This window comes from Suncus etruscus, chromosome 3, assembly GCF_024139225.1.
Source record: "Suncus etruscus isolate mSunEtr1 chromosome 3, mSunEtr1.pri.cur, whole genome shotgun sequence".
Taxonomy (NCBI): Eukaryota; Metazoa; Chordata; class Mammalia; order Eulipotyphla; family Soricidae; genus Suncus; species Suncus etruscus.
Genome location: NC_064850.1, coordinates 77,027,790 through 77,053,781, shown reverse-complemented (window position 1 = coordinate 77,053,781; position 25,992 = coordinate 77,027,790). Strand labels below are relative to the sequence as shown.

The 25,992-nt window shown below is 36.6% G+C and overlaps 1 protein-coding gene across 1 annotated transcript in view; it reads left to right on the top strand.

Moving 5' to 3' along the window:
• Positions 1 to 24,286, top strand: part of VPS13A (vacuolar protein sorting 13 homolog A) — a 260,909-nt gene extending 236,623 nt beyond the window's left edge. The window contains exons 69-72 of the mRNA XM_049769767.1: positions 16,331 to 16,416; positions 18,986 to 19,109; positions 22,098 to 22,172; positions 24,064 to 24,286. Coding sequence (XP_049625724.1) covers positions 16,331 to 16,416; positions 18,986 to 19,109; positions 22,098 to 22,172; positions 24,064 to 24,117 — 339 coding nt within the window. The 3' untranslated portion in view covers positions 24,118 to 24,286. The remainder of the gene's footprint in view (positions 1 to 16,330; positions 16,417 to 18,985; positions 19,110 to 22,097; positions 22,173 to 24,063) is intronic.
• The last annotated feature ends 1,706 nt before the right edge of the window (positions 24,287 to 25,992 follow it).

Here is a 25,992-nt window from a genome sequence, read left to right as displayed (position 1 = left end):
CCCATTCATATACATAATAAGTGTCTGGGAGGCCTTTGAAAACCTGACCAGTATGAGCGAGAATCTCTTCATTAATCATAAAACATGTTCACAGTAAAGGAAAATTGGTGTACTGCTTTATTCTGTTCGGGAGGGGTTTAATTTATATACCAGGCTCACAAGTACTACGGATGATGACTACTAATGAAAATTTGTCATGTAAGTTCTGTGTTGAAATTCTTACAACTTTGCTAATGATGGGAAGAGGATCAGAAAGGAACATCTTAACTCATAATTAGTACTTTTACTCCATCCCTTCAAGCTTTTTTTTGGTTTATAGGCTTTTCTGCAGATATACAGTTGCTAGTAGGCTGCAGTCATCCTAGAATACTAGATGTCCTACCATATCTCAAAAAACAAAGATTATTCATTTAAGTGTTACTACTTGATTATTCATAAAGTAGTGATTAGAGTATATTCAGATTTTGCTAATTTTATTTTACCCTTATGCTTTGGGCTTAAATAAAGATCCATTATAACACTCATCTTTGGGGACTGCTTCTGTGGTTCTGAGGACCATGCAGTGCCAAAGACTGGACAGGAGCTACTACAGCAAAAGCCCCTAATTAGAATTCGGATTGTTTGCTTAAGCTTTAATTTCTGATAATACAGTGAGTATAGTTGCCACTCAAAATAGTATAACAAACCTGACTCAGAAGAATGAAACTCATGATCAGATGTGCATTAAGGAGCTGAGTAAAATAATCTATGATGTTTAGATGTAAAGAGTTTGGTTTGTTTCAATGTATAAACAATTTCAAGTTCATAACTACCTATGTGATAAACCTCTTTAACAAATTTTAGCATCAATTTTTAGATCAGCATTATCTGAGCTTTGGTACAAATATTTAGATAAGGATATTGATTAGAGGTGTTGGGCACTTTGATAGTGGTAAGAGACAGTAACAACATAAAAACTATGGATATTAATTCTGTTACAAACTGCAATAAAAACACATAAACTGCAATAATAAGAAGAAGAGATGTGTTTTGGCCAGGGATGTTGCTCAGGTATAGGTCTCTCAATGCCTTACATGTGTGTCTCATCCCAAGTAATGAAATGGTAAAAGGGGTATTGAGTAGATAGATACATCATGACAACCCTCTGAATTTCAGGACAAACGTTTGAGCTTTTGGTCTATTAGTCATTATTTGTGGCTTTTAAACATCTTGTCATGCTAGTTAGGTGATTTAACTAAGCAGATATAGTTATCATTGAAAATGTTGATATTTTCTCAATGATCTACTCTATCTGGTTTTATCTGAAAAGATTTTCTGAATGTATTCATTAAAACTTGAAATAACTATGGATGAAGAACAGTATTGCAAACCACAGTGCATAAAAGGAAAAATGAAAAAGGGGGAGAGAGAGAAGAAAATGTATGCCATAAAGGCAGGCTGGATGGGGGTAAGAGGCAAAGAGAAACTAGAGGGACTGGTGATGAGAAATGTGCACTGGTGAAGGGATGGGCATTGAAACATTGTATGACTGAAAATCATAAACAACTTTGTAACTATCTCTTAATGATGCATTAAAATTTTTAAGGAAATTTTGAGGTTTACACTCCTATGAAAAAAGTAAAACGTGGGGCCGGTGAGGTGGCACTAGAGGTAAGGTGTCTGCCTTGCAAGCGCTAGTCAAGGAAGGACCGCGGTTCAATCCCCCGGCGTCCCATATGGTCCCCCCAAGCCAGGGGCAATTTCTGAGCACTTAGCCAGGAGTAACCCCTGAGCATCAAACGGGTGTGTCCTCAAGAAAAAATAATAATAATAAAAGCAAAATCTTCTGCTAGTTGACAGTAATCCTCAATCTATAGTTTAAATATTTTATAAAGGTTGTATAAAGTTTTTCAGAAATTACATTTTTCTAATAATGTTAAATTTAAAAAGTTACTATGTCATGTTTGTTGTACTGTATTTTTTAAAAAATGTTTGTTTAGGGCCAGTGATGGCTCAAATGGCACATCACATGTCAAAATAGTGTGAGCCCTGTGTTTGATGGCTAGCACTACATGACATCCCGCACCAAAAAAATCTCTGGACCTCTAGTTACCACCAGGGGAGCCTTGGATCCCAATTCATCACTAAAAGAGGCCCCTGCCAAGAATTTTTTACTCATAGTTTAGTTAAAATAAAATAAAATAAAATAATTTTTCTAAGCATGAGTTAATCTAGCATCTTGTTAATTAGGATAAACTAATCTCAGATAAAAAAAAAAGACATAGCTTCTATTACTGGAGCAATTTCTATAGCCAGCAAAAATGTTTATGTCCCATTTTCTCATTATTGTTGCTTATGATCTTCTTTGGAATTTGAGCACACATCTGTCTTTTACTTCAACCTTTAAATTTTGTTTCCAATATCATTAAATGAAACTTGTGAAATGGGTAGGAGAAAATGGAAATGTGTATTTAAGAGTACTAATATTGAAAAAGCTGGATGGAGGTAGTAGGCTATTCTTGACTATTTATGGTAAACTTTTAGACGTATTTTCTCTTAGTCACTCATAAAAGTGTCATTGCCATTATGTAAATCTTCGTAGAGGGAGGTTGCTTTTGTGTTGCATATTCTTTTCTTTCAGAAATTACAGATGTTTGTAATTAGCTTCAAACACTGACTTAATAGCAAGTGGAATATTACTGCCTTCAGCCACCATGACCTTTCCTTTACTTCGGGAGAAGAATTACAGCTGGTCTGGAAGAGAGGGTTTATCATAGGCAGTCAGAACACTAGAGTAGTACGGAGCACTCTTTTGGCTTCATCTGGAACTTTAAGTAAGTGAACTAGAACAAGGAGGTAAAGCTCACTGGATTTCACTCTTCATTTTGTAACTCTTCCTCTCTAGAAGTGTATTTCTGAATAGAATGAGAAAAGGGGAAGAGAGCAAAATCATACATATCAAGTATATAGCATCTCTGATTAAAAAAAAAAAAAGACTGGAAAAGGAGAGTACTTGTCTAGCTCTGAAAACAGTCCTCATACCTTTTCCAAGTCTTCTTTTTGTTTTGTTTCTGGGCCATACCCAGTGGTTTTTAGGGGGTATACTCCTGGCTCTGTGCTCAGGAATCACTCCTGGCTGGATTGGGAAATCATATGGAATGCCAGGAATTGGATCCAGTCAGCTTCATCTATGGCAATTGGCCTACCCTCTACTACCACTTCAGCCGTGGAGTAGAAACTTTTTGGACAATCAGCACTTCATTTTTGAGACTCATGCTTTTGAATATTTAGTAGTAGATCCTATGAGCTTATTTTAGTTTAATTTCCAATATAAGACTGACCAGGCCAGAGAGAGAATACAGTAGATAAGGTACTTGCCTTGCATGTGACTGACCCAGGTTCAATTCTACATACCACATATGGTCCGCTAGTAGCACAACAAGTGAATCCTGAGCATAGCTCTAGAAGTATATCTTGAACACTGCTGGGTATACCTCAAAAAGCAAAAAATAAGAAAAGGAAGAAAAAGGCTGATTTTATATCGTCATATCATATTTATATAAATTTATATCACTTTTGGTAGGTTTCATTGTTTTCTCAACTGTAAACTTTTTAATTATTTTAACCTAGTAACTAGCAATTTGATCTCTGAAACTTTAGAATCATTATCAATAAATAAAAAAGACAAAGTTAAAATGGAAAACTTGAGTCGATTTAATTTTTAAATTCTCAGATTAAGATCAGATCTGTTTAATTTGAGACCCTTCGTACCATGGACTTACAAATGAACTATAAAATGAACAAAGGTATTAGTTTCAGACATTTTTGGTTTTTAGAGGTGCTAATTTGTAACTCCTACCACAGATTCTCTACTGATGTGTCACAGTGCTACTTTATCTCTAGGCAGCACAGAGATATATATAGCCAAAATTGAACATAGTAAAACTTATTCAATGTTTTTAGTATGTTAGAAGTTAGAAAAAGTATGAAAAGTCTTACTGTTTCAAATATCTTTGAAACTTCTCTTGCCAGATGAAACAGTTGGTTTTCATATGAAATTATTAGAAAGCCAATTCATTCATCTTAAAACAAAATCTTATGTCATGTATGAAAAACACTATATACTGTTTTCTGCTTATGGTTTCGGGACTCCAGCAATGCTTATAGGACTCTCTTGTTTATGCTTTGGGGACCAAGGCATGCCAGAGATGGCACCTGGGACTTCTATGTGCAAAACAAAAAGCTCAGCCCTTTGAGCACTCGCTCCAGCCTTTCGAAAGACATAAATACTTTTATTTTCTCAACGAAATTCTATAATTATGAACTCAAATTAAGTTGCTACAGGCATCCCTTCTGGTGCTAATTCCAATGAATTATAGCACCAGTTTTTCAGTGAAAACTGACTGCTGTGCGGAATGCAATGGGAAGCATTATAGAGAAATGAACATTTAGGTCTAGCTGGTGCTGAGAGTCTAGATTAGTAGTTTTAAAGATCTCCTGAAGCTACAACATAGCAATACAAGTAGGGAGAACTAGAGACTTTATGTAAAATAAACTTTTTTGGAATCAGTTGTCTGATTAATTGTAAAATTACTGGAAGCATCAGTGTGTAATTATGTAATGAAGAATTGGATTTGAAGTACATTCCAAACTGGTCAAAGAGCCTAGCCAGTTTACTGTTAGGGTCTGAGGACATGGAGCATTTGAAGCCATGCAAGGACAGATACCACTAGGGACATGTGCTAGTTTGACTGACCATTGAGCACCTGCCCCACAATTTTTAAAGCTTTTTAAATTTTGGTCCCTTGATTTACAGTGCAATAAGTAATAGGATTTGGGGCACATAGTATTACAACATAGAACTGACCACCAGGATCCATGATTGAATTTTTGCTGAATGATTTACTACCATACTTGATTAAGCAGAAAGGTTAATGTCATATATTGGGGCAGTAGTGGGGGTGGCTTTAGAGACCAGTTTGGCAATGTCAGCTTCTCAGAGTCTCATGATTCTCTAAGGGAGTGTAACAAACATGACATACAAGAAATGCCTGACCTTATAAAAACAGATACCTGGGGATTATGGGAGCTTTACAAGAAACAGATTTGTGAAGTATTTGAGTCTGTCCAATAGTATCTCACTGCAGCTCCTGAAATACATATATGTAGTTCTAACTCATTTTTGCTCTACAGATTATCTAAGATATCACAATATTCAATTATTCAAGACTTGGATTCAGAAACCAAGTAAATTATAGTTCCTTCTAGCCTTTTCCCCTTTATAATTATATTCTTTCTGACATCAGTTTTCAGACTGTAAAGGAATATAACTGTTGTACCTATGTAGTACCTCGATTATTAATACATAACATCCAAGTGTTACCCTGGTATTGCTAAAATTAAATCAATGAGATAAAGTATATGATTATTAGTACAATGTCTAAAAAAATCGTATTTTCACTATTCTAGATGCATTTATAGTGATTCTTGGCTATTGCTATATAAATTCTATATTACTTGTTTTCTCTTTGCTTTCATAAAGACATACTGACATTGTTTTCCTTTACAAGTTAATAGAATTCCTTAAAATACCACAACAGCTTCCACACATTCAATTGATAATAATAATATCTCAGAGACTTAGAATGCTCTGAATTGACTAGTATTTTAAAAGAATTATCACTATTATTTTCGAGTACTATTGTATGTAGCTTTGTGTTTCCTTAAAGAGGCTCTGCTTAGGAATGCCTTCAACTCTCAAAGCTCTGTCCATAAATCCTTTTTGAGCCCCCTTCAGCCCTTCTTCACAAACATCTTGGGCTGCATCACAGCTAGTCAGTTTACATGGTTCTATGGCTAACATAGTCTTGTCCTGTTTTGGTTGAATCACTGAATACAGCTCACCTCTCTTCCTCTTCTTTGACATCAGATTGCAGGATCATACTTACCACTTCTACCCTAAGGGATGAACAGAGCTTTTGCTTTGGCTGACAGCTGAAGAATGATTACCAGGGGTAGAAGGAAAAAAAAGGTAGGGATTATTGAACTGGCTTAATTTCTCTTCAGATTTGATGATGCTGTCAGTGTTTTTGTTTTTTTTTAAACCAATGTGCATCATACAGTAAATTACTTCTTACTATTTATGTTAAATCCCTGAAATAATTAAGTGAATTAGCAAAACATTTGACCATGGGGAACAGTGGTTTGAGTCAAACCAGGCAGTTGTAAGCAGGACACAAGGCAAGAGCTGTAAACCTCAACTATCGCTTAGGCCCTAAAAAAAAAAACCATTTTTAATTTCTGATTTTTAAACATATCTCTAATTAAATTATACTTACTAGCTTCAGTTTTCTCTAAAGATAAGATTGTTTTGGAAGAAGCTGTCATTATTTACTTCATAAATAGTTCAGCAATGGTTGCATTCAATATATTTTAGTAGTTTTCTGGATTTTTTATTTCTAAAAGTAATATTCACACACACACCTTATCTACTTTTATTTATACCCCTAAGTGAATCTTGTGTTCTGAAACAAATACTGTGCTGGAGAGATAATACACAGAGTAAAGTTCTTATCTTATACTCAGCTGACCCCAATTTGATCACTAGCACTGCGTATGATCCCCCCAAGCATAAGCGCTGAACTCAGAGCCAAGAGAAACACTGAGCATTAGTGTGTGGCCCAAATTCCCCTCCACAAAACACACAAAAATTGATCTTCAGTACTTTTTACCTGAAAAGATACATCTCTAATACATAGGTTATATTTTCTAATCATATACCCACTTTTCCTAAGTATTTCCATATACACTAACACTTTGCAAAAAAATGTAAAGAAATCTTCTATAATGATTCATTCTGGATTTTTTTTATACCATATTATTTTTCAAAATATTTTTGTTACAGAGCTCTGCTACTTTGTATCATTGTGTTGATTGTAGTGTTTGCTATTAGCAGTGTTTTCTGCATCACTATAGTATCTGGCTGGCTTATGGTTTCTTTTTTAAAATACTGGGTCAGGTAATAATGTTAGTAGTGGGTGATAATCTTTCCAATTTCCTACTTTCTAAATGTTTGAGAATTTTTCCTTGGGGTTATTTATATCTAGTTAAGTAATAGTCATATTTCCTAATGAAAAGGAGCCCTTTGAAATTATTGTTTTTATATATGTATATATACATGTATATAAATGCTGAATATGTTTTTGTGTCTTTCTCTGCTTATTTCTTTAAACAGTTCTTGACCCACAATACATAATTTATAGTGAATATGGGATATTGTTTTTCCTTTAACACAATGACACGTAAGTGGGACTAACTTACTTAAAATACTAGCTGTTGTACTTGATTGACACTTAAGCCAAATCTTGGTCTTAGTCACGATTTTGCTAAATGTAAGGGAATCCCAAATAATTTTATTGTTGTTCTTTTTTTTTTTTCTTTTTTTTTTTTTTTTTTTTTTTTTGGTTTTTGGTTTTTGGGCCACACCCGGCGGTGCTCAGGGGTTTCTCCTGGCTGTCTGCTCAGAAATAGCTCCTGGCAGGCACGGGGGACCATATGGGACACCGGGATTCGAACCAACCACCTTTGGTCCTGGATCGGCTGATTGCAAGGCAAACACCGCTGTGCTATCTCTCCGGGCCCCCAAATCATTTTAGTGTAAACATTCATTCCTTACATCTGTTAGGATATGACACTTACCTATTTGGGTCCTGTTTAATTAGAATTTCAATCCCCAAAAGGCTCCTGCATCTGCCAGTCCTCAGGACTGCTGGAGACTGTCCAGTATTCAGTACTGAAAATTACTGAAAAGATATTACTGAAAAATCACTGAGATGTCTGGGAAGTACTGTCTACCCCAGGAGAGGAGAAAAGCATTGAAATTAGAAGTGAAAGATGTTTTCTGAGCCCACTTTCCAGTATGGTTCAAGTGCATCATATATAAGGATTTTTGATTTGAAGGCCTCAAGCCTTGATGCTCACGGCTTACTTTTGTCTCTATGGTCAAAAATCACTACTGATGGGTCTTGCAGGGGTGCTGGGGATCAAACTTGGATCAGCCATGTGCAACTTAAGTAAGCACCTAAGCTTTGCTATGCCATCTCTCCAGCCCCCAAACACAAAGATTTTTAAAATAAATCAAGTGATAAAGCATCTGATACTGTTTGTCCTTATATGTAGAAAGGATAGATTGCCTTGATCAGTAACATTCTTTCAGGTTTGAACAAATAAGTGACATTTTGAAAAGTATTGAGTTTCATAGTGAATTCAAATTATTAATTAGAAAGTTTGTGACCCAAAACATGATGTTTATAGTCTCCAGTTGTGAGAGATGGATTGCTATCAGTTCTGTCCTGTGTTTTCCTGGTTCAGTTTCAGAGTCTCAGCTTCTCACAATGTTCTTTCTTTTTTTTTTTTTCTAATTTGTTATGGAAATTGACATGAAATATTTCACTTGTAAGATGTGATCTTTGACATTAATTCAGATGTATGTGTTCCAGTAACAATAAGTCCACAGTTCATAATTTCAACACATACCACTGCTCCTTTTCCTCAGGCACTGAATGGCAGAATGGACAGAGTGACAGGGAGGGTGGATTATGGGAGACTCAGGTGTGAGGAGCCTCAAATTCAGTAGGACTTTGGCAGGCCTGGGGGAAAGCTACTGGGCTTTACAGTGGTGTCTGAAGCAGTTGTCAGTGGTTGCTGTTGATCTCTATAACCAAACTGGGCCTCCTGGGAATGGGCATGAAGTTCCGATCAAAGGGAGTTTTCCTTTGTCAATGAAGGCTTTCCTAGGCTAGTCCCTCCAAAGAGGATTCTGGCAGAAGCAGAGCCACACAAGCCAGGGGATGAGAGACTAATAATGTAGTCTCAGAGGCCACTGCCCTGGCCCAGTCCCCTTTATGGCATCATTAATCATCATAGGTCACAGCACAGACCCAGTTGTGGGCAGCAGGGCCTGGGTTGTTTGTTTTTTTTTTTTTCCTAGCTTCAATTGTTGTCCATTCCATCAACCTCCACCTTGGCCAAAGCCATCAGGTCTAGAAGGAGACACTTTTCCATCTCCTTGGCTCTCTAATAAAGACTCCCAGTGATGGCCACCATGCTTAGTCTTCATGCCAGAAAGTTATTTCATTTTGTTTTGTTTTTAAAGCAGATATAACTATAATGTTAATTTTCAGTGTTACATTTATGATTTTAATGAGTTCCAAAGGAATTGCACAAACTTTTTATTTTTTAGCTCTTATTCCAGATGCTTTTGTGACTGTTAAAATTCAGTGTTTATTTATACAAGTTAGTTTTGACTTGAATCTGAAAGGTGGTATGTGATAAAAAAGCAATGCACACTTAAAACACCAAACTTAACAGATATTTGAAATGCAAACTCTTTGAGTCATACCATAGCCCTTAAGTCATTTGAAGATTATTAGTGAGGTTTAGAACCCCATGATTCCTATTATCAATGATGTTCTTGAGAGCAACATTTGTTTCCTGATTTTATAGGAATTTGTCCCTATAGAACAAAGGAAAATAAGCTTTTAAATGATTATTTTCAATACCAAAATATATAAAATAGGGATGCAAAGTTAAACAAGAAAAGGCTCTAATGCACTCCCTCATAAGCTAAAAGATAAGTGCTATACATTTCTGTTAAACTTTATAGACATTTTATATACTAATATAAGGAGATGAATGTGTTTTCCTGATTCTCAGTGACTTGGGCTTTTTTTTTTTTTTTTTTAATTTACCATATCTGGCACAGATTTTGGTATCAGTACACACAGGTATACATTTTTTTATGCATACTGATTCATTATATGGCTAGTTTGTATTTAAATTGTCAGTTTATATTGAGATTTTCTTCCCTTTTAACACAATATTACTACAAAGATAACAATATATGTTAACCTTTTTTTTTTTTTTTTTTTGGTTTTTGGGCTACACCCAGGGACACTCAGGTTACTCCTGGCTTGCGAGACCATATGGGACGCTAGGGGATCAAACTGCAGCCCGTCCTAGGCTAGCATGTGCAAGGCAGACCTCTTATGACTTGCGTCACCACTCTGGCCCCAGTATATGTTAACTTTTCATATAAGAAATTATCAGTGAAATTACTGACTTACAGACTGAAATTTATTAGCTTTTTCTAAAAGCTAAATGTTTTCTCTTGTTTATTAGTATAATTTTGTATTTTTATGAACTCTTCATATCCTGTGCATTTCTCTGATGTTCGCTCATTATTTTCTATTGATTTGTTCATATTGCTAGAATTCTGTGTTTTACGAAATTAGTTCTTTATCTCTGTGGTAACATGTATCTTCAATGTCTCCTTTGATCTTTATTTTTCATGTGCTTGTTTGTCATCAGTAGTGTGATTAATTAATAATTAGTGTGATTAACCAGAGACCCAGGAAGAATCAACAGTTAAGGACATCATTACTGAGAAACTCCCAGACTAAAGACAGCATGCAACCAAATCCTGCATACCCGAAGAGTACCAGCTAAAAGAGACCCACCGAAAAGCACTCCAAGACACATCCTAGTCACAATGACAAATCCCACAGATAGTGATAGAATACTGAATGCAAGAAGATCAAAAAGGGAAATTACATTCAAAGGAGCATCCTTAAGATTTACAGCAGACCTGGGGCCAGAGAGATAGCATGGAGGTAAGGTGTTTGCCTTTCATGCAGGAGGTCATCGGTTCGAATCCCGGCGTCCCATATGGTCCCCCGTGCCTGCCAGGAGCAATTTCTGAGCATGGAGCCAGGAGTAACCCCTGAGCACTGCCGGGTGTGACCCAAAAACCACACAAAAAAAAAGATTTACAGCAGACCTGTCACAAGAAACCCTCAAGGCCAGAAGGCAGTGGTGGGATATAGTAACAAACTCAATGAAATGAATGCTTCACCTAGAATACTGCACCCAGCCAGATTCACTTTCAGGTTTGAAGGAAATATACATGGCTTCAAAGATAAACAACGGCTCAGAAACTTTACAGACACAAAACCAGCCTTAAAAGAAAAACTGAACTGGTCTGCTTTAAGACAAGAAATACCAACAGGCACAACAAACTTCTACACTAAAATTACACTAAATCCCATGACAATCATCTGTCTCAATGTCAATGGACTAAATGCACCTGTTAAGAGACACAGAGTGGCAAAATGGATCAAAAAGCTGAATCCTTGGGCCGGAGAGAGAGCACTGCGGCGTTTGCCTTGCAAGCAGCCGATCCAGGACCTAAGGTGATTGGTTCGAATCCCGGTGTCCCATATGTCCCCTGTGCCTGCCAAGAGCTATTTCTGAGCAGACAGTCAGGAGTAACCCCTGAGTAAACCCACACCACTGGGTGTGGCCCCCCCAAAAAAAGCTAAATCCAACGTTTTGCTGCCTATAAGTAACACATATGAATAGTCAGAACAAACATAGACTCAAAATCAAAGACTGAAGGAAAAGTATCCAAGCAAACAACTCCCTTAAAAAAGCTGGAGTTACCATATTAATATCAGATGACACAAACTTCAGACTCAGAAAAGTTGGAAGGAACAAAGATGGTCATTTCATATTAATCAAAGGATATGTTCAATTGGAAGAAATTATACTTCTAACATATATTCACCCAATGAGGGACCAGCAACGTATTTAATACAATTGTTGACAAATCTGCAAGAAGATATCAACAGCAACACAATAATAGTGGGAGACCTCAACACTGCCCTGTCACCCCTTGATAGGTCAACCAGGCTAAAACCCAACAAGAATATAAAAGCTCTGAAAAGGGAACTGGAAGAAAGTGGACTAGTAGATATATAGGGCACTCCATCTCAAGAAAACTGGATACACCTTCTTCTCCAATGCACATGGGTCATTCTCCAGGATAGACCACATGCTGGCCCATAAAACATATCTCCATAAAGTCAAGAGGATAGAAATTGTACAAACTATCCTCTCAGATCACAAAGCACTGAAATTAAAAGTGAACCACAAAGGGACACAGAAGAAAAACACTAACATCTGTAAATTAAACAGCTTACTACTTAATAACCAGTGGGTCAGAGATGAAATCAAAGAGGAAATCAAAACATTCCTGGAAACAAATGACAATAAAGACACAAATTATCAGAATTTGTGGGACACAGCAAAAGTAGTACTAAGAGGAAAATTTAGCTTTGCAAGCACACATCATAAAGGAAGCAGGAGCTTATATAAAGAGTTTAATGACAACGCCTTTTTTTTTTTTTTTTTTTTTTTTTTTTTTTTAGTTTTTGGGTCACACCCGGCGGTGCTCAGGGATTACTCCTGGCTGTCTGCTCAGAAATAGCTCCTGGCAGGCACGGGGGACCATATGGGACACCGGGATTCAAACCAACCACCTTTGGTCCTTGACAACGCTTTTAAAATTAGAAAATGATCAATAAGAGGAAACAAAAATATATAAAATAATTTGAGCTGATTTTTTTAATCAGAGGTGATGTCTAGATTAATGGCTACAATGAGCACGTTTTGCAATGCATAACTTTTGAAGTGAGGTTTTAAGCAGGGCACAGGACTCTCAGCTCCAGACACATAAACACGGACTTAGCTTGTTCTGACAGTGTTTGCCGAGGTCAAACTCGTCCCCCTTTATGGAGCCTCGCGCCCCTCCTGGTGGGCATGCCCCTCTATTTGAGAAACACTGCCTTATATTGTGTCCTTCTTGTTGGGTTACAGGGGCCCTCTGCTTTCCCCAGCGAGCTCTGGGGAGGGGAAGTTCCCTGTGTCCCCAGCTGGCTGACTGGACATCCCACAGGGTCTTTCCTCCCACATCTGCCATTAACTCCCAAGAAGGGATGATACTCAGCCACTCAGTTTTACAATTTTGGAATACAATTTTTTGATGGTTTATTAACTTTTAATATACTGATATATATAGTTTGACAAGTTTTAATAGAAATTTTGTATCTGTATTTTTAAGTTGGGTTTATATTTTAATTTTTTTTAATTTTTATTCTGATCATAAAAGCCCACATATCTTTCACAGTAGTACTCTAGGTACATATCAACATTGAATCAGGGGAACACCCACCACCAAATCCATCCTCCTCCCATCCCAGCTCCCCTTCTGCAACCCACATACCCCACCATCATCCCCAGGGCAGCCAGAGTAGGTAGTCCCCTCCCCATCCAGCCCACTATCAGTGACCATACATCTGCCGGTCCCAACACCCTACCCCATCTCCCCCTCTATCCAAGAGGCGGAGCCAGATAAATCGAGCCATGTGGTTTTGTTTGAAGGAATGAAAAGCAACAGAATGGGGCACAAAATGGGAAAAAATAAATTTAAAAAAAGAGAAGTCAAAAATGCTGAAAATGGGCAGAGTCCCTCCAGAGGCTCCCAACCTCAGCTTGAGAGAGACATGAAAAAGGCAATTGAAACACCACAACAACACAGAAAGAAACATCAAATCAAATATCCAGTGAGCACCACAGCAACAAAGACAAGCACCACACAACAGTCTCAGCTCTGAAATCAAAACATGCCGGAGTGCAAAAAGAAAGAGAAAGACAAGACAAAACAAAACAAAATAAAATAAAATTGGAGACATCAACCTCAATATCCAAACCAAAATAAAGATGTCAAAAAAAATCCATCAATAAATAAATAAAAATGTGGAAAAATGATTATTTTGTGCTTTTTTTTTCTTTTTCCCCCTGTATAGGCACATTAACTATTGGGGGTACTATAGAGGGAATTCCCTTGGCCTACGGGATACAGGGTTTCTCCACTCCTTAAGTATACTGTCATGGGATTAACTATAAACTCCTTGCATGATCATTTACGCTCCCTTCGGTGATTTTGTGATGTATGGAAGACTTCTGCTTCATCTTGATACAAAATTTTTTCATGCATTTCATATCACGCTTATCTGATTAGGGAAGGTATTTTTACATGTTTCCAATAAAAATGAAGAATATTCCATCAATCTCTACCAAATTACTATGAATTAGCTGTTGAGTTGCATTTAGTATTTTGATATAGCCTCTTGGATACAACTTTAAAAAGTATATTTATTCTCTTTTGGAAATTTTGCTTGGTTTTGGGGTCATACCTGAAAGAGCTCAGGGAACACTCATGGTGGGTCTCAGGGAGCTATATATATATATATATATATATATATATATATATATATATATATATATATATAGTGCTCAGGATCAAGCCAGATTCAGCTATGAAAAAGGTAATCACCTTAACCACTTCCTCTCTAACCCTCATGGAATATCTTTATAAGATCTATTATAATTGGCTAAAATCTAAACATAACTTTTTGAGGGATTGTAGTCACAATTATAATTTTTAAAAAGGAAATAACCCGGGCTGGAGTGATAGCATGGAGGTAAGGCGTTTGGCCTTGCATGCAGGTCGGGTGGATCATGGCATCCCATATGGTCTCCTGAACCTTTCAGGAGCGATTTCTGAGCATAGAGCCAGAAATAACCCCTGAGCACTGCCAGGTATGATCAAAAAACCAAAAAAAAAAAAATAAATAAATAAATAAATAAATAAAAGTGGGGGGGGGGGATAACCCATATAACACCCCATATACGGGTGTTAAAGCAAATGCCTTACATGCAGTCAGCCCCAGTATAATCTCCACACCATATGGTCTAATGTGCACAGCTTGATGTGGCCCTGAAGGCCCTCAGTGCCACTAGAGTAATTGAATTATGCCTGTCATTGCTGGGTAGCAGCACAGCTTTCAGCCTCCACATAGCATTCTCAATTGAGTAAGACCCCCTCCAAATAATAATAGCAATAATAGTAACCTAACCTGCTTTGTATTTTATTCTATTTTTTGGTGTATGTATTTTTAATGTTTATTTTTTAATATCTTTAAGCACCATGGATACAAACATGTTTAGTTGGGTTTATTAAGTCATTAAAAGTATTCCCCCCTTCACCAGTGCAACCTTCCCACCACCAATGTCCTCCTACCAAGAATCCTAAGGCAAGAACCCACCCAAATAATAATAGCAATAATAGTCACGTGCAAGGCAAACGCCCTACCACCATTACTCTGTCCCCTGTTGGAAACAATTTTAAATACCTATTTCATTGAAATAATTACCTTTATATTTTCTGGGATAAAAAAAATACTGTTTCGGAACCACAGCGGTGTTACATTGGTAAGGCATTTGCTTTGCATGTGGGAGACCTAGGATAGACCTTGGTTCAATCCCCCGATGACCCATATGGCCCCCAAAGCCAGGAGTGATTTCTGAACACCTAGCCAGGAGTAACCTCTGAGTGTCACAGGGTGTGACCCAAAACAAAACCAAAAAAAAAAAAAAAAAGATTACTGTTACTGATATTTATAGCCTCTACAAGTACTCCTCCCATCTTTTTTTTTTTTTTTGCTTGTTTGATTTTTGCCCCCTCCCTTTTTTTCTTCTTTCCTTCAAACAGAACCACATAACTTGAACCATCTTGTTCCGCCTCACAAATTGAGGGGAAAATAATGAAGGGTACCAAGACCACAGTCCTATGAACATCGAGTAGAAATAAAAAAAATTATCAGACTTAGGTACCAAATCCAAAGCCAATGACAACAGGATTGATACCCAATCTACAACAAGCTAGACACAGAGGGGACCACTTATACTAGCAGCCCGGGGAATTACTGTTTTAAAGGCAATGATTCAACAGTCCCCAAACTTACAATTCATTGCATAAGAAAATTAGGTCCTGACCTTTCCTATTAAGAGTTGTTAAGGAGTTATAGTATTAGTAAAATAAAGTTTATTTGTAAGTCAGAAAAGAAAATTACTGGTAAGGGGTAAGATGGGGGCCAATGCAGTGTATGTCATAATCAATGTGTCAAAATACTATGTTTTGTTTGGATGTGATTAAACACTAGTATATTTTTTAAAACAAAATGAATGTGGGGCAGAGAGATGAGTATAAATGACAATTGCCTTATACACAGCTGACCTGGATTCAATTCATGGCACCCCTATGGTCCCTTCAGTCTGCTGTGATTGATCTCTGAGTGCAGAGTCAGGACTAAAACGTGAGCACAACTAGAAGTAAACAAACAAAAAAATTATCATTTAATAGCAACATCAGTAGAGTTTATATAAACATTATAAGATGATAATATTCAAAAATGTGCAACTGAGTAATCTTGTTTGAAAGTAATGCCAAAAGAAAGTAGCAATGCTTTTGAAATTTCTGATTATATGTATATCCAGATATACATAAATGTTGTGTAAACATGTATAAACATGGCCTTTAGGAGGTTATATGGGTTTATATGAATAAGGGTATTGTATAGGGCTTTTCATGTTATCTAATTTTCTTTCATAGGTCTTAGAAGATGGAAGATTTGCAACTTGCGAATATTTTACCCATGTCATGATTAATAAGACAGATATATTCATGATAACCAAAAGGTGATTTGTTTTCTCTAACTTGATAAGAGACAGCACCTACTCATTAAGTGAAAAGTGCATCAATTTAGTTTTTGTTCTATTTGTTGTCACATTATTTTTGCTACCTCTGATCTTGGTGTGCAAGCTTTGTCCTAAAAGCTTTATATATCTTTACATTTAACTTTGTGCACACAGCAAGTTAAATGCCTAGTGATGTAATAGCCTTTTAAAATATAATTTATACCATTATTTTAATTTTTCTATTTACAAAGCAATGCAAGTTAAAAAAAAACTCACACAGCATTATAAGACACACATGTGTGAAAGCCATCTTTTCCTCCTAGATACCAGATCCTCCTTTCCCATTCCCAGAGAGAATTATTCTCTTATTCATTTGCATCCTGGATAACTGTTCAGATATAAAAGAATTCATATTTTATTGTTACTTTTCCTCATAGTGCCAGGATAGAACCCAGAGACTCACATTTACAAATCTATATTCATTTGTTTTTTAATGTCTGAAAATCTATCATACTTATCATTTTTTACTTTTTTATTATTTTTACTTAAGATATATACTTGAATTATTCCATATATTGCATACTGGGATATTAATTTGTAAATATCTGGCTAGTATTCAATGTCAGCATATGAATTGGACACAATACTGGCTAGGGATTATCTGATCACACCAGTGTTACTTACGGCCTCTTAGCACCGCTAAGGGAACTCTCTGATGTCTCATTTAACCTGGGTTGACCACATGCAAGGCAGGCACCTAAATCTCTGTATGTCTCTTTGACCCTGTAGCAGTGTTTTTCCTTTAATACTATTAACCTTCCCTTCCTATTGACCAAAGATTCATCAGTGTTAAGTTAGTACCTGTTGCAAAGTCAATTTCCATATTTAAAACGTTAAAATTTCCCCCATAGAGCAGACTTTAAATTAGATCACATAACACGACAGTATATGAACAGTGAGTGAGTTATAGTTGATAGAAACACGGTATTTGGTTATACTTGAGACTTTGTTTCCAAGTGTCAGTTTTCAAAACAAAGGTTAATTTTTAAATCAGAAGACTACTAGGTGCCTGCCATAAGAGTAGCCTAAGTTTTTCATGTGTTTGAAGATGTACTAGAGTTTTCAGGACAAAGGTTAATTTTTAAATTAGGAAGAATACTAGGTGCCTGCCATTAAGAGTAGCCTAAGTTTTTCATGTGGTTGAAAATGTACTAGAGGACCATTTATCTGTTCAACTGGATCCATGATACTGGATTGATGGAAGAAGAAATCATTCAGAAGACTAAAGTATAAGAGATAAGAATCATTATTTTCTTTTGCTTTTTATAATTGGGTCACACCTGGTGATGTTCAGTGCTTACTCCTACATCTGCACTCAGAAATCACTCCTAACAGGACTTGAGTATAAGGTGTGATCAAACCTAGGTCTGACACATGAAAGGTATGTGTCCTACCCACTTCCCTATCTCTCTGGCCCTATGATTAGCTTTATAGCCCATTCCTTTCAGAAGCCAGATCTTAACTCAAAAAATTGTTTTTCGTTTGATGCTACCTCCAGCTTGGTGCTCAGAGGTCACTCCTGGTCATGCTCAGGAGACCCTGTAGTGTCAAGGATCTCTCATATGCAAAGCCGGTGTTCCCACCCTTTAAGATACCTGGAAGACCCTTTACTCAAACTTTTAACTTAAATTATGTTATTTAGGGGTCAGTGAGATAGCATGGAGGTGGGGCGTTTGCCTTGGATGCAGGACGATGGTTTGAATCCTGGCATCTTATATGGTCCCCTGAGCCTTCCAGGAGCGATTTCTGAATGTAAAGCCAGGAGTAACCGCTGAGCCAGGTGTGACCCAAAAACAAAACAAAACAAAAATTATGTTATTTAAAGAGAGATTTCTTTCCTTTGTTCCTACAAAGAAAAGATAATGCCTTCATTTGAAATTGTGGCTACAATTGAAGTTTCAATCATAAAGAATTGAAGAAAACTCTTCAGTGAAAGAGTTGAATAAAATTATGCACCATTCAATTTCATTTTCTTCCAAATAACAGGAAAGCAGATCATTTTGAATACCCATTACTGAGATATTTTGACACAGTATGTGAAATCTTTGTAATAAAAGCATTTAGTCTCTGTCATCACATGAACATTTCCAAACATAGGGCTCAGTAAGAGGATGTGTTCCTCACAGGTGTGAGATCCAGGTTTGACCCCCAGTGTCTTCTACACTGTGAAAAAAACCACATAATATTAAAGTTTCATCATGACCTAGCATATAATTTCTCAATTTTATGTCCACTTCCAAAACATGGGTATTCTACTTTGATTGTATATTAGTATTCATTGTTCTTCACAGGGGCCCTGCCAGCAGAGTTAGCCAGAAAGACTGTTTTCACTCAAGACCACCAAGGCCACACTCAGGCAAGCTCAGGGCACACTTCACTGCTCGGCTGTACTCTTGGCTACCAGGACCTCTCTTAGTGGAGCAATTTGAGCTTATTCCCACCCTGTAGTGTCTTGATTTTTTTTTTAAATGGAATCTTGTCATATGAACAAATTTTACTTATTTTACAGTGGTGTATTATTTATAACAAAAGGAACATTTGGTCAACTTACATGTGAGTGGCAATATAATTTCGATGAGTTTACCAAGGAGCCATTCATTGTTTCTGAAAGAAGATTACGCATTGAAGCAAAGGTAAGTTGAATTTTTTTAAAAGTTGGAACTAAAAATAATGCATTTAAAAGCATTATTTCAATTTGAGTTATAGCTGGGTCTCATTTTTTGATAAGTTTACCAGAATATTTGTTCATTTTACAGTGGTGCATGACTGCTACACATTTGTAGAAATTAAACTTCTGAGTCTGAACATCTATCTTTCCCAGCCTTATTATGGGACATTGTTGGGCATTGTGATGCTGGTAGCCCAGTGCCCAGCCAGTCAGGCAATCCCAAGCCACACCTTAAAGACTTATTCTTCACTTACGCACAGAATCCAGGAAATCACACAAAATGCTAACCCTGTTGTTACTAGGGTTTTGATCAATCAATCTATGTAACTTTGTGTTGCTATAAATGTACTGAGAGCAATTGAGAGTCAGGTGACTCTTAAAATGGCCAAAACATGGAATCAACCCAAATGACCTTAAATAGATGACTAGGTAAATAAACTTTGAGTACTGCCAGTTGTTTTTTAAAGAGAAGAAAGCTTGTTGGGCATAAAATTTGTAGATCTTGAGGTGATTATGCTTAATGAAATAAATAAAGATGACTCCCAGGTGGTTTCTCTCATGTGGGATATAAGTAACAAAAGCAAACAAACTGTCAGGGAAAAGAAAACTAACTCTTAGACTTAGTGAAGTCTATGATGGTTACCAGAGGTTCTCGGGAGGGTGAGAAAGGATTTTAACTTTAATACTTAGTTTGGTGAACCTTGTAAGAGTTTTTAAAGCTATGTTACCCTGAAATGTATAATTGTAAGCCAATGATAAATCAGTTTTTTTAATAAAAATATTTTTTAAGGTTTTTAGAGACTAGCCAGTAAGTTAAGACTAGTTTAGTAAGTTAAGTATATTAAACACAGTTTCATTTTGCAGATGTTTTTAACTTGTGGTAGCCCTTTATATCCTTTAAGACAGGGGTCTCAAACTTGCGGCCCCTGGGCTGTTTGTGGCCCTCCATACAACATTCTGTGGCCCACGGCCGGCCTTCAAATATCACAGTATTCGAAATAAAAATCCCATTAGTAAGAAAAAAATTGCACTAAAACATTCGCATACCTCGAGCAGTTCTGTTTGGGGTATGCAAATATTTAATGTGATTTTTTTGCAATTTATTTCTTACTAATGCGATTTTTATTGCGAATATTTGGTAAGCGAAATCCCTTATGCAGCCCTGCCTCACCCCGACTTTGCCTCCTGCGGCCCCCAGGTAAATTGAGTTTAAGACCCCTACTTTATGATCTGTAGTCTTCTTTGTTGCTTTCTAGCTCTAGTATAGATGTTATGTTACTTTTATCTTTGTTAGGTTTTTCTTTGCAGCGGTTATTGGAACTCAACTTAAAAGAAAACTTGGATGAGAAAAAGTTGTGTTATTTGATGTGCTATTAATCTGACTGCTTCATAAACAGTAGCAGGATCCTGTCTTTCCAACTGCTGCCCAAAGCACTGAAATGAAAGAAATAGTTTGAACAATTTAAAATTCATAGCAGTTCCTACACACAGCTTTCTATAAAATCTCACTTTGGGACATTGTCTTTTCTCTAACAGCTAATTGAGAGGACTTTTCCTTCCCAGTTATATTATTCTCATCTTAAAGACTAACATTGTCCTCTGTCTGATTAATTAATGCCATCAATATTTTCTGGTGTAGAAATACAGTACCTTTGTAAATCACAAGATGTTGTTCACTGTAAGTGGTAGTGGTTGTTCAAGATGGTATGATTAATAAAATGGAATATTGTGCATTTGGCTTCCTTCAGCCAGCTGCCTTTATGGAATGCCTTTCTGCCACTGCTTATCTTAAAGGTATTGTGACTGACTCAATTCAAATAAGTTTTGTTTTCTTCTTTTCAGCTTGATTTTTAGTAATCTAACTGGCTCATTTAGCTGAAAAGTCTGTTTTATGGCTGTGATATGCTTAGAATACGTTAGCAATCATTTTCCCTGCCTTCGTCTTCCTCATTCATCCTTTCATTTCTGTCTTCATATGTAGGTTCAACTTCATTGTTGGCTGCATACTCAAGCAGACTGTTCTTTGGGGACTTTTAGAAAAGAAATTCTAAGCTTATATCCTTCCATTATAAATAAAAAATAAAAATGTCTCACTAAACCACTTTTGGTTTCTTGCTTATTCCTGAATCAGTCGCTTTGGTCTGGCAGCTAAAATGGGCTGTAACCAATGTGAGTTTAGGGTCACCTTCTGAGAAGATGTACTAAAAGGTAGGGTTAGCTCTATTAGAAGAATATGAAGTGATTGAAGGGTAGAGTTGTGCAAATGAGATGATTGAGTAGTCTGTGAAGGAGGAGCACTGAGTAGAGGCAAGCAGAATCAGGGGATGCCTTCTGGGCTGAAGACAAGACTCACTTGTGAGCTATATTTGAACACGGAAGACCATTTTTGGGGGAGGCTTTTGGGGGCCACACCCAGTGATGCTCAGGGGTTACTCCTGGCTATGCACTCAGAAATCGCTCCTGGATTGGGGGACCATATGGAACACCTGGGGATCGAACCACGGTCTGTCCGAGGCTAAGCCTGGGCTTGCGCCAATACTCCGGCTTCAGAAGACCATTTTTTGAGTTTAAACACTCATTCCAAAGGCATTGGCTAGGAAGTAGGATAGCATGTAGAGCATTTTCCTTGCATGCAACTGACTAAGTTCAAGACCTGGCACCCCATATGGTTCCCCCGAATCTACCAGCAGTGATCCCTGAGGGCAGAGCCAGGAGTAAGATCAGGTGTGACCCAAATAAAACAAACAAAACAGACAACACATTTTTTAGTAGATTGAGTCTTAGTTCTTAAGGATCTTAGGCCATCTTACCCATTGATGTTTCATTTACTAAGTCAGCAGCAGTAGTAGGGAAACTTGTGCTCTGCCCAGTCCTAATTCCTATTCTTTGCTTTAATTAAAAATGTGTAATTTGTATAATATGAATGAAATAAAATTACTTTCTTTGTTTATAGGAAAGGGTAACATCTGTATTTCATGCCAAAGAATTTGGAAAAATCATTAACTTCAAGACACCAGAGGATGCTAGGGTAAATACAAAATCTTTTACTGAAACACAAGTTTCTAATTTTAAAGTCATGTACGTTGAATCATTTTCAAAGGCAGCTGTGTTATTTTGAATTTTTGTGTGCATTTTAACAGTTTATGTGTATGTAACTAGATATCTTTTCCAGATTATTTAGATTGAATGCAGAATGCTTTGTTTTCATATAAAATAATTATATCTTATTTTAAATTCTAGCTATAAAACTTTGAGGTTTTTTTTAAATAAAATGAATTGTTTTCATTCTGATTCTAACCTAGTAGCTCTAGCCGTGAAGTTTTAGACTTGTGATATTTCTCTTCCTGTAGCAGCAATGGTTCTTTCAAAGATAATAATATGGCCCAGAACAGAAGGAGCAGATCCGATAATATAGAATTAATCTGAATTGAAAATCACTATGCGTAGTTTAAAGGGATTTTTGGGCAATTTTAGCCAGAAAAGGAAAGATCTGTATGACAAATCTATTCAAGTAAGAGACTGACTTGGACTCCCTGTGTCAGTAACACATGTATTTCATGTTATTTCCTATTGGTCCTGACTGGCTGTGACTTCTTACAGTTCACATTGTCACCTTAGATCATTTAGTAAGCGCTATGTGATTGTCTGCCAATGCAACATGATGGCAGATAACATTGGCATGCTGACAGAAGGAAAGAGGAGAGAAGTCACAGAGAAAAAGGAGTGGCTGACCTGAGTACACAGATTATTGGCGGCATGAACTCTCAGGCCACAACTGCCCATATCAGTATCTCTCTGATGGCTATTTCATCTCATGTCTGTTACATAGTCACTTAGCCCACAAAGTGTTTCTTTAATCATGCTTATCCAGAAATATTCAGAGCTGGTCTGTCAAGCTCAGGCTAATTTGTCTATTTATTATAAAGTTAATCTCACCAGGAACTTCTAAAATTTAAAGCAGAAAAATTTGTTCTGCTATATGGTATTTCTTCTAAGGATTTTTAACTGTAATGCAGTGAGCCCCAATAGACATTTTGTATTTTATTCTGGTGCTTCAAATTCTTTAAAATAAAAAGTATATCATAATAAGAGCACCTGTTACTCAATGTTGCTATGTTACTGCCCACCATAGAAGTAGATGTAATTAGGCTTGACAGAAGCGAAGGTGCTTGACTTGAAAGCCGCTGACCTATGTTCGATCCTTGTCATCATATATGGTCCCTTGAACAATGCTAGAAGTGTGACCCCTGAGCATTGTTGGGTGTGGCTTAAATCAACAAAAAAGAACGATATTCTCTTTCTTAGGGGTACAGGGGAGGCTTTGCATACTGTTGATCAGAGCTTCCTTTTGGCTCTATGATGAGGGATATAAACTTAGGGAATCATTTTTACTGTCAAGATCAAACTTGAGTCAGCCACGAGGAAGGTAAGCACCCTACCTGATATACTATTGCTCCAGATCCCATATAATTATTCATAGTATAATCATATATATGAATATGGAATTGTGAAGGCATGTAATACAGAATTCACATACATTGGAATTTTGCATAAATAATTTAATGCTATTCCTGTGTTATTCACAGAATATTCAACGAGCTATTATTATAGCTGTTATTCAACCCAGATAATAGAGCACCTTTCTCAGGATGGTTCCTGTGGAAATGGAACATCAAGTCCATTGACCGTAGACAAACATTTTCTTCTGCTCAGTCATAACCATTACCATTGACCTTAAGCTAACAGGCCATTTAATGGAACAAGTGACTACTTACTCAAGTGAATCTAAAACTTACTTCAGTATATACCTGACTAGACTAGAGAGTCAACATTAAAAGCCAAAATAGGTGTTCATTTATCATCTTTAGGGTTTTGTTACAAGTCAGTTAATCAAATGTTGGTCTATTTTCCCCCTTTAGTGGATCCTCACAAAGCTGGAAGAAGCCAGAGAACAGCCTTCCTCAAGCCTCTAATGGAGAACACTGCCTGAAAACCACAGCACTGAGTCATCACAGTGTCCACTTTGGCCCTCCCAAAACATCTTTTGGAAATACATAGTGTTAGTACTGATATTACATTATAAAATCAGTTTGTTAGAATCAGGTAAAACACTATGTGATTAAAATATTTCAACTTTTGGGGTACCTGTTTGGTTTTCTAACTTCAATCAAGCTTCTGGTTAAAATTATGATTACTTTATCATTTCTTTTATGAATATTTAATATTTCCTGTAGATAGTTATATGTAACGATGATAGAGTATCCATTTTTAGCTTTCATGTGGAACTACTAATTGAATTTTCCTAGTTCACATTTTTAAATGTCCACCAGACATACTGCAAACTCCCTGAATGAATGACATGTAAATGATCAAAGGAAACATTGCCTATATAATATCAAGAGCACTTTAGCAGGGGTTTCTTTAGAAATATGAAATTATGGGGCCAGAGCAATAGCGGTAGGGCATTTGCCTTGCATGTAGCTGACCCAAGATGGACCTGCTTTTATCCCCGGTATCCCATAGGGTCCCTCGAGCCTGCCAGGAGTAACCCCTGAGCACCGCAGGGTGTGGCCCAAAAACAAACAAAGAAATATGAAATTGTTTTTACAGATAAATATTTTGGTATTTTTCTTAATTTTTAAAATATATAGGTCTTAATTACACTTAAAATGTATAGCATATGAAAAACATTTTTATATAATAGAAAATGAATAATATTCCTTTAAGTCTCATAGTAAGAAGGGCTTTTAAGAAATGCCATACCAGAAAGGAAAAGTCCCTCTCAGACTTTGAAGCTTTTAAAAAAATTCCTCTAGCCAAATTCAGTCAGTTCCTCTGTTTAATTTACCCAGCTTATATTCATAATAGATGGCTCACTTTAGAGGAAAATTCCCAAGGCCTTAACAATACCAGTTTTTACTCCTTGATAATTTGCCATTGTCTCAGATACACTGAGCTGTGATTCAAAACAGATAGCCTATCTACCAAGTAAATGTGTGTAGCTATAATCTGATCCACAAATTTGTCTCTTTGATAATAGATTGCATGCAAGTTTCTTAGTTTGCGCTCTTTAGTCAAGAGAGAATCACCCCTAAATTGTAGGGCATCAGAGCAAAAATCAGAAAAGTAGTAAAAATATGGTTGGTTATGGGGTATTTTTTCTTGATTTTTGTTGAAGACCCTTTTACCTAAATATTATTTGACTATGTTGAGTGAAAAAAGGTAAATATCTGATTAACAACAAAGAAGAGATGCAGTATTTTATTTTGCTATTGAATAATGTAGTCTATTTGATGCATGATGTATACACTGTAAAGTTATTAAAAATTGTTCCTGGAGGGGCCAGAGCAATAATGTAGTGGTAGGGCATTGACCTTGCACTTGGCTGATCCAGGATGGACCTGATTAGATCTTCGGCATCCCATATGGTCCCCCAAGACAGGAAAAATTTCTGAGAATATAGCCAGGACTAACCCCTGAGTGTCACCAGGTGTGGCCCGAAAACAAAAAACAAACAAAAATTGTTTTTGGAATTGAAGCAATTCCAATTTCTATAATTGGAAATTGTAGAGTCAATGGCTGTGCAGTCCTCAGACTCCTAAATCTTTGCTTTGTTTTAAAAGCTGAAGTAAATAACATGCCAGGCTTTAATTGTATTTCTTCCAGATCAAATATTGCTACTAAATATTATTCAAGTCTCTAGTATTAGAAAACATTGAGGTCACTAATTTGCCTCAGAATTGTTCAGCATAAACTAAATCAAAAGATGCTTCCAATCACATTCTTCCCTGAGGATCATATTTGATTCAGAGGAAAAACATTTTATTTGCTGTTGAGCTTCCTCTGTC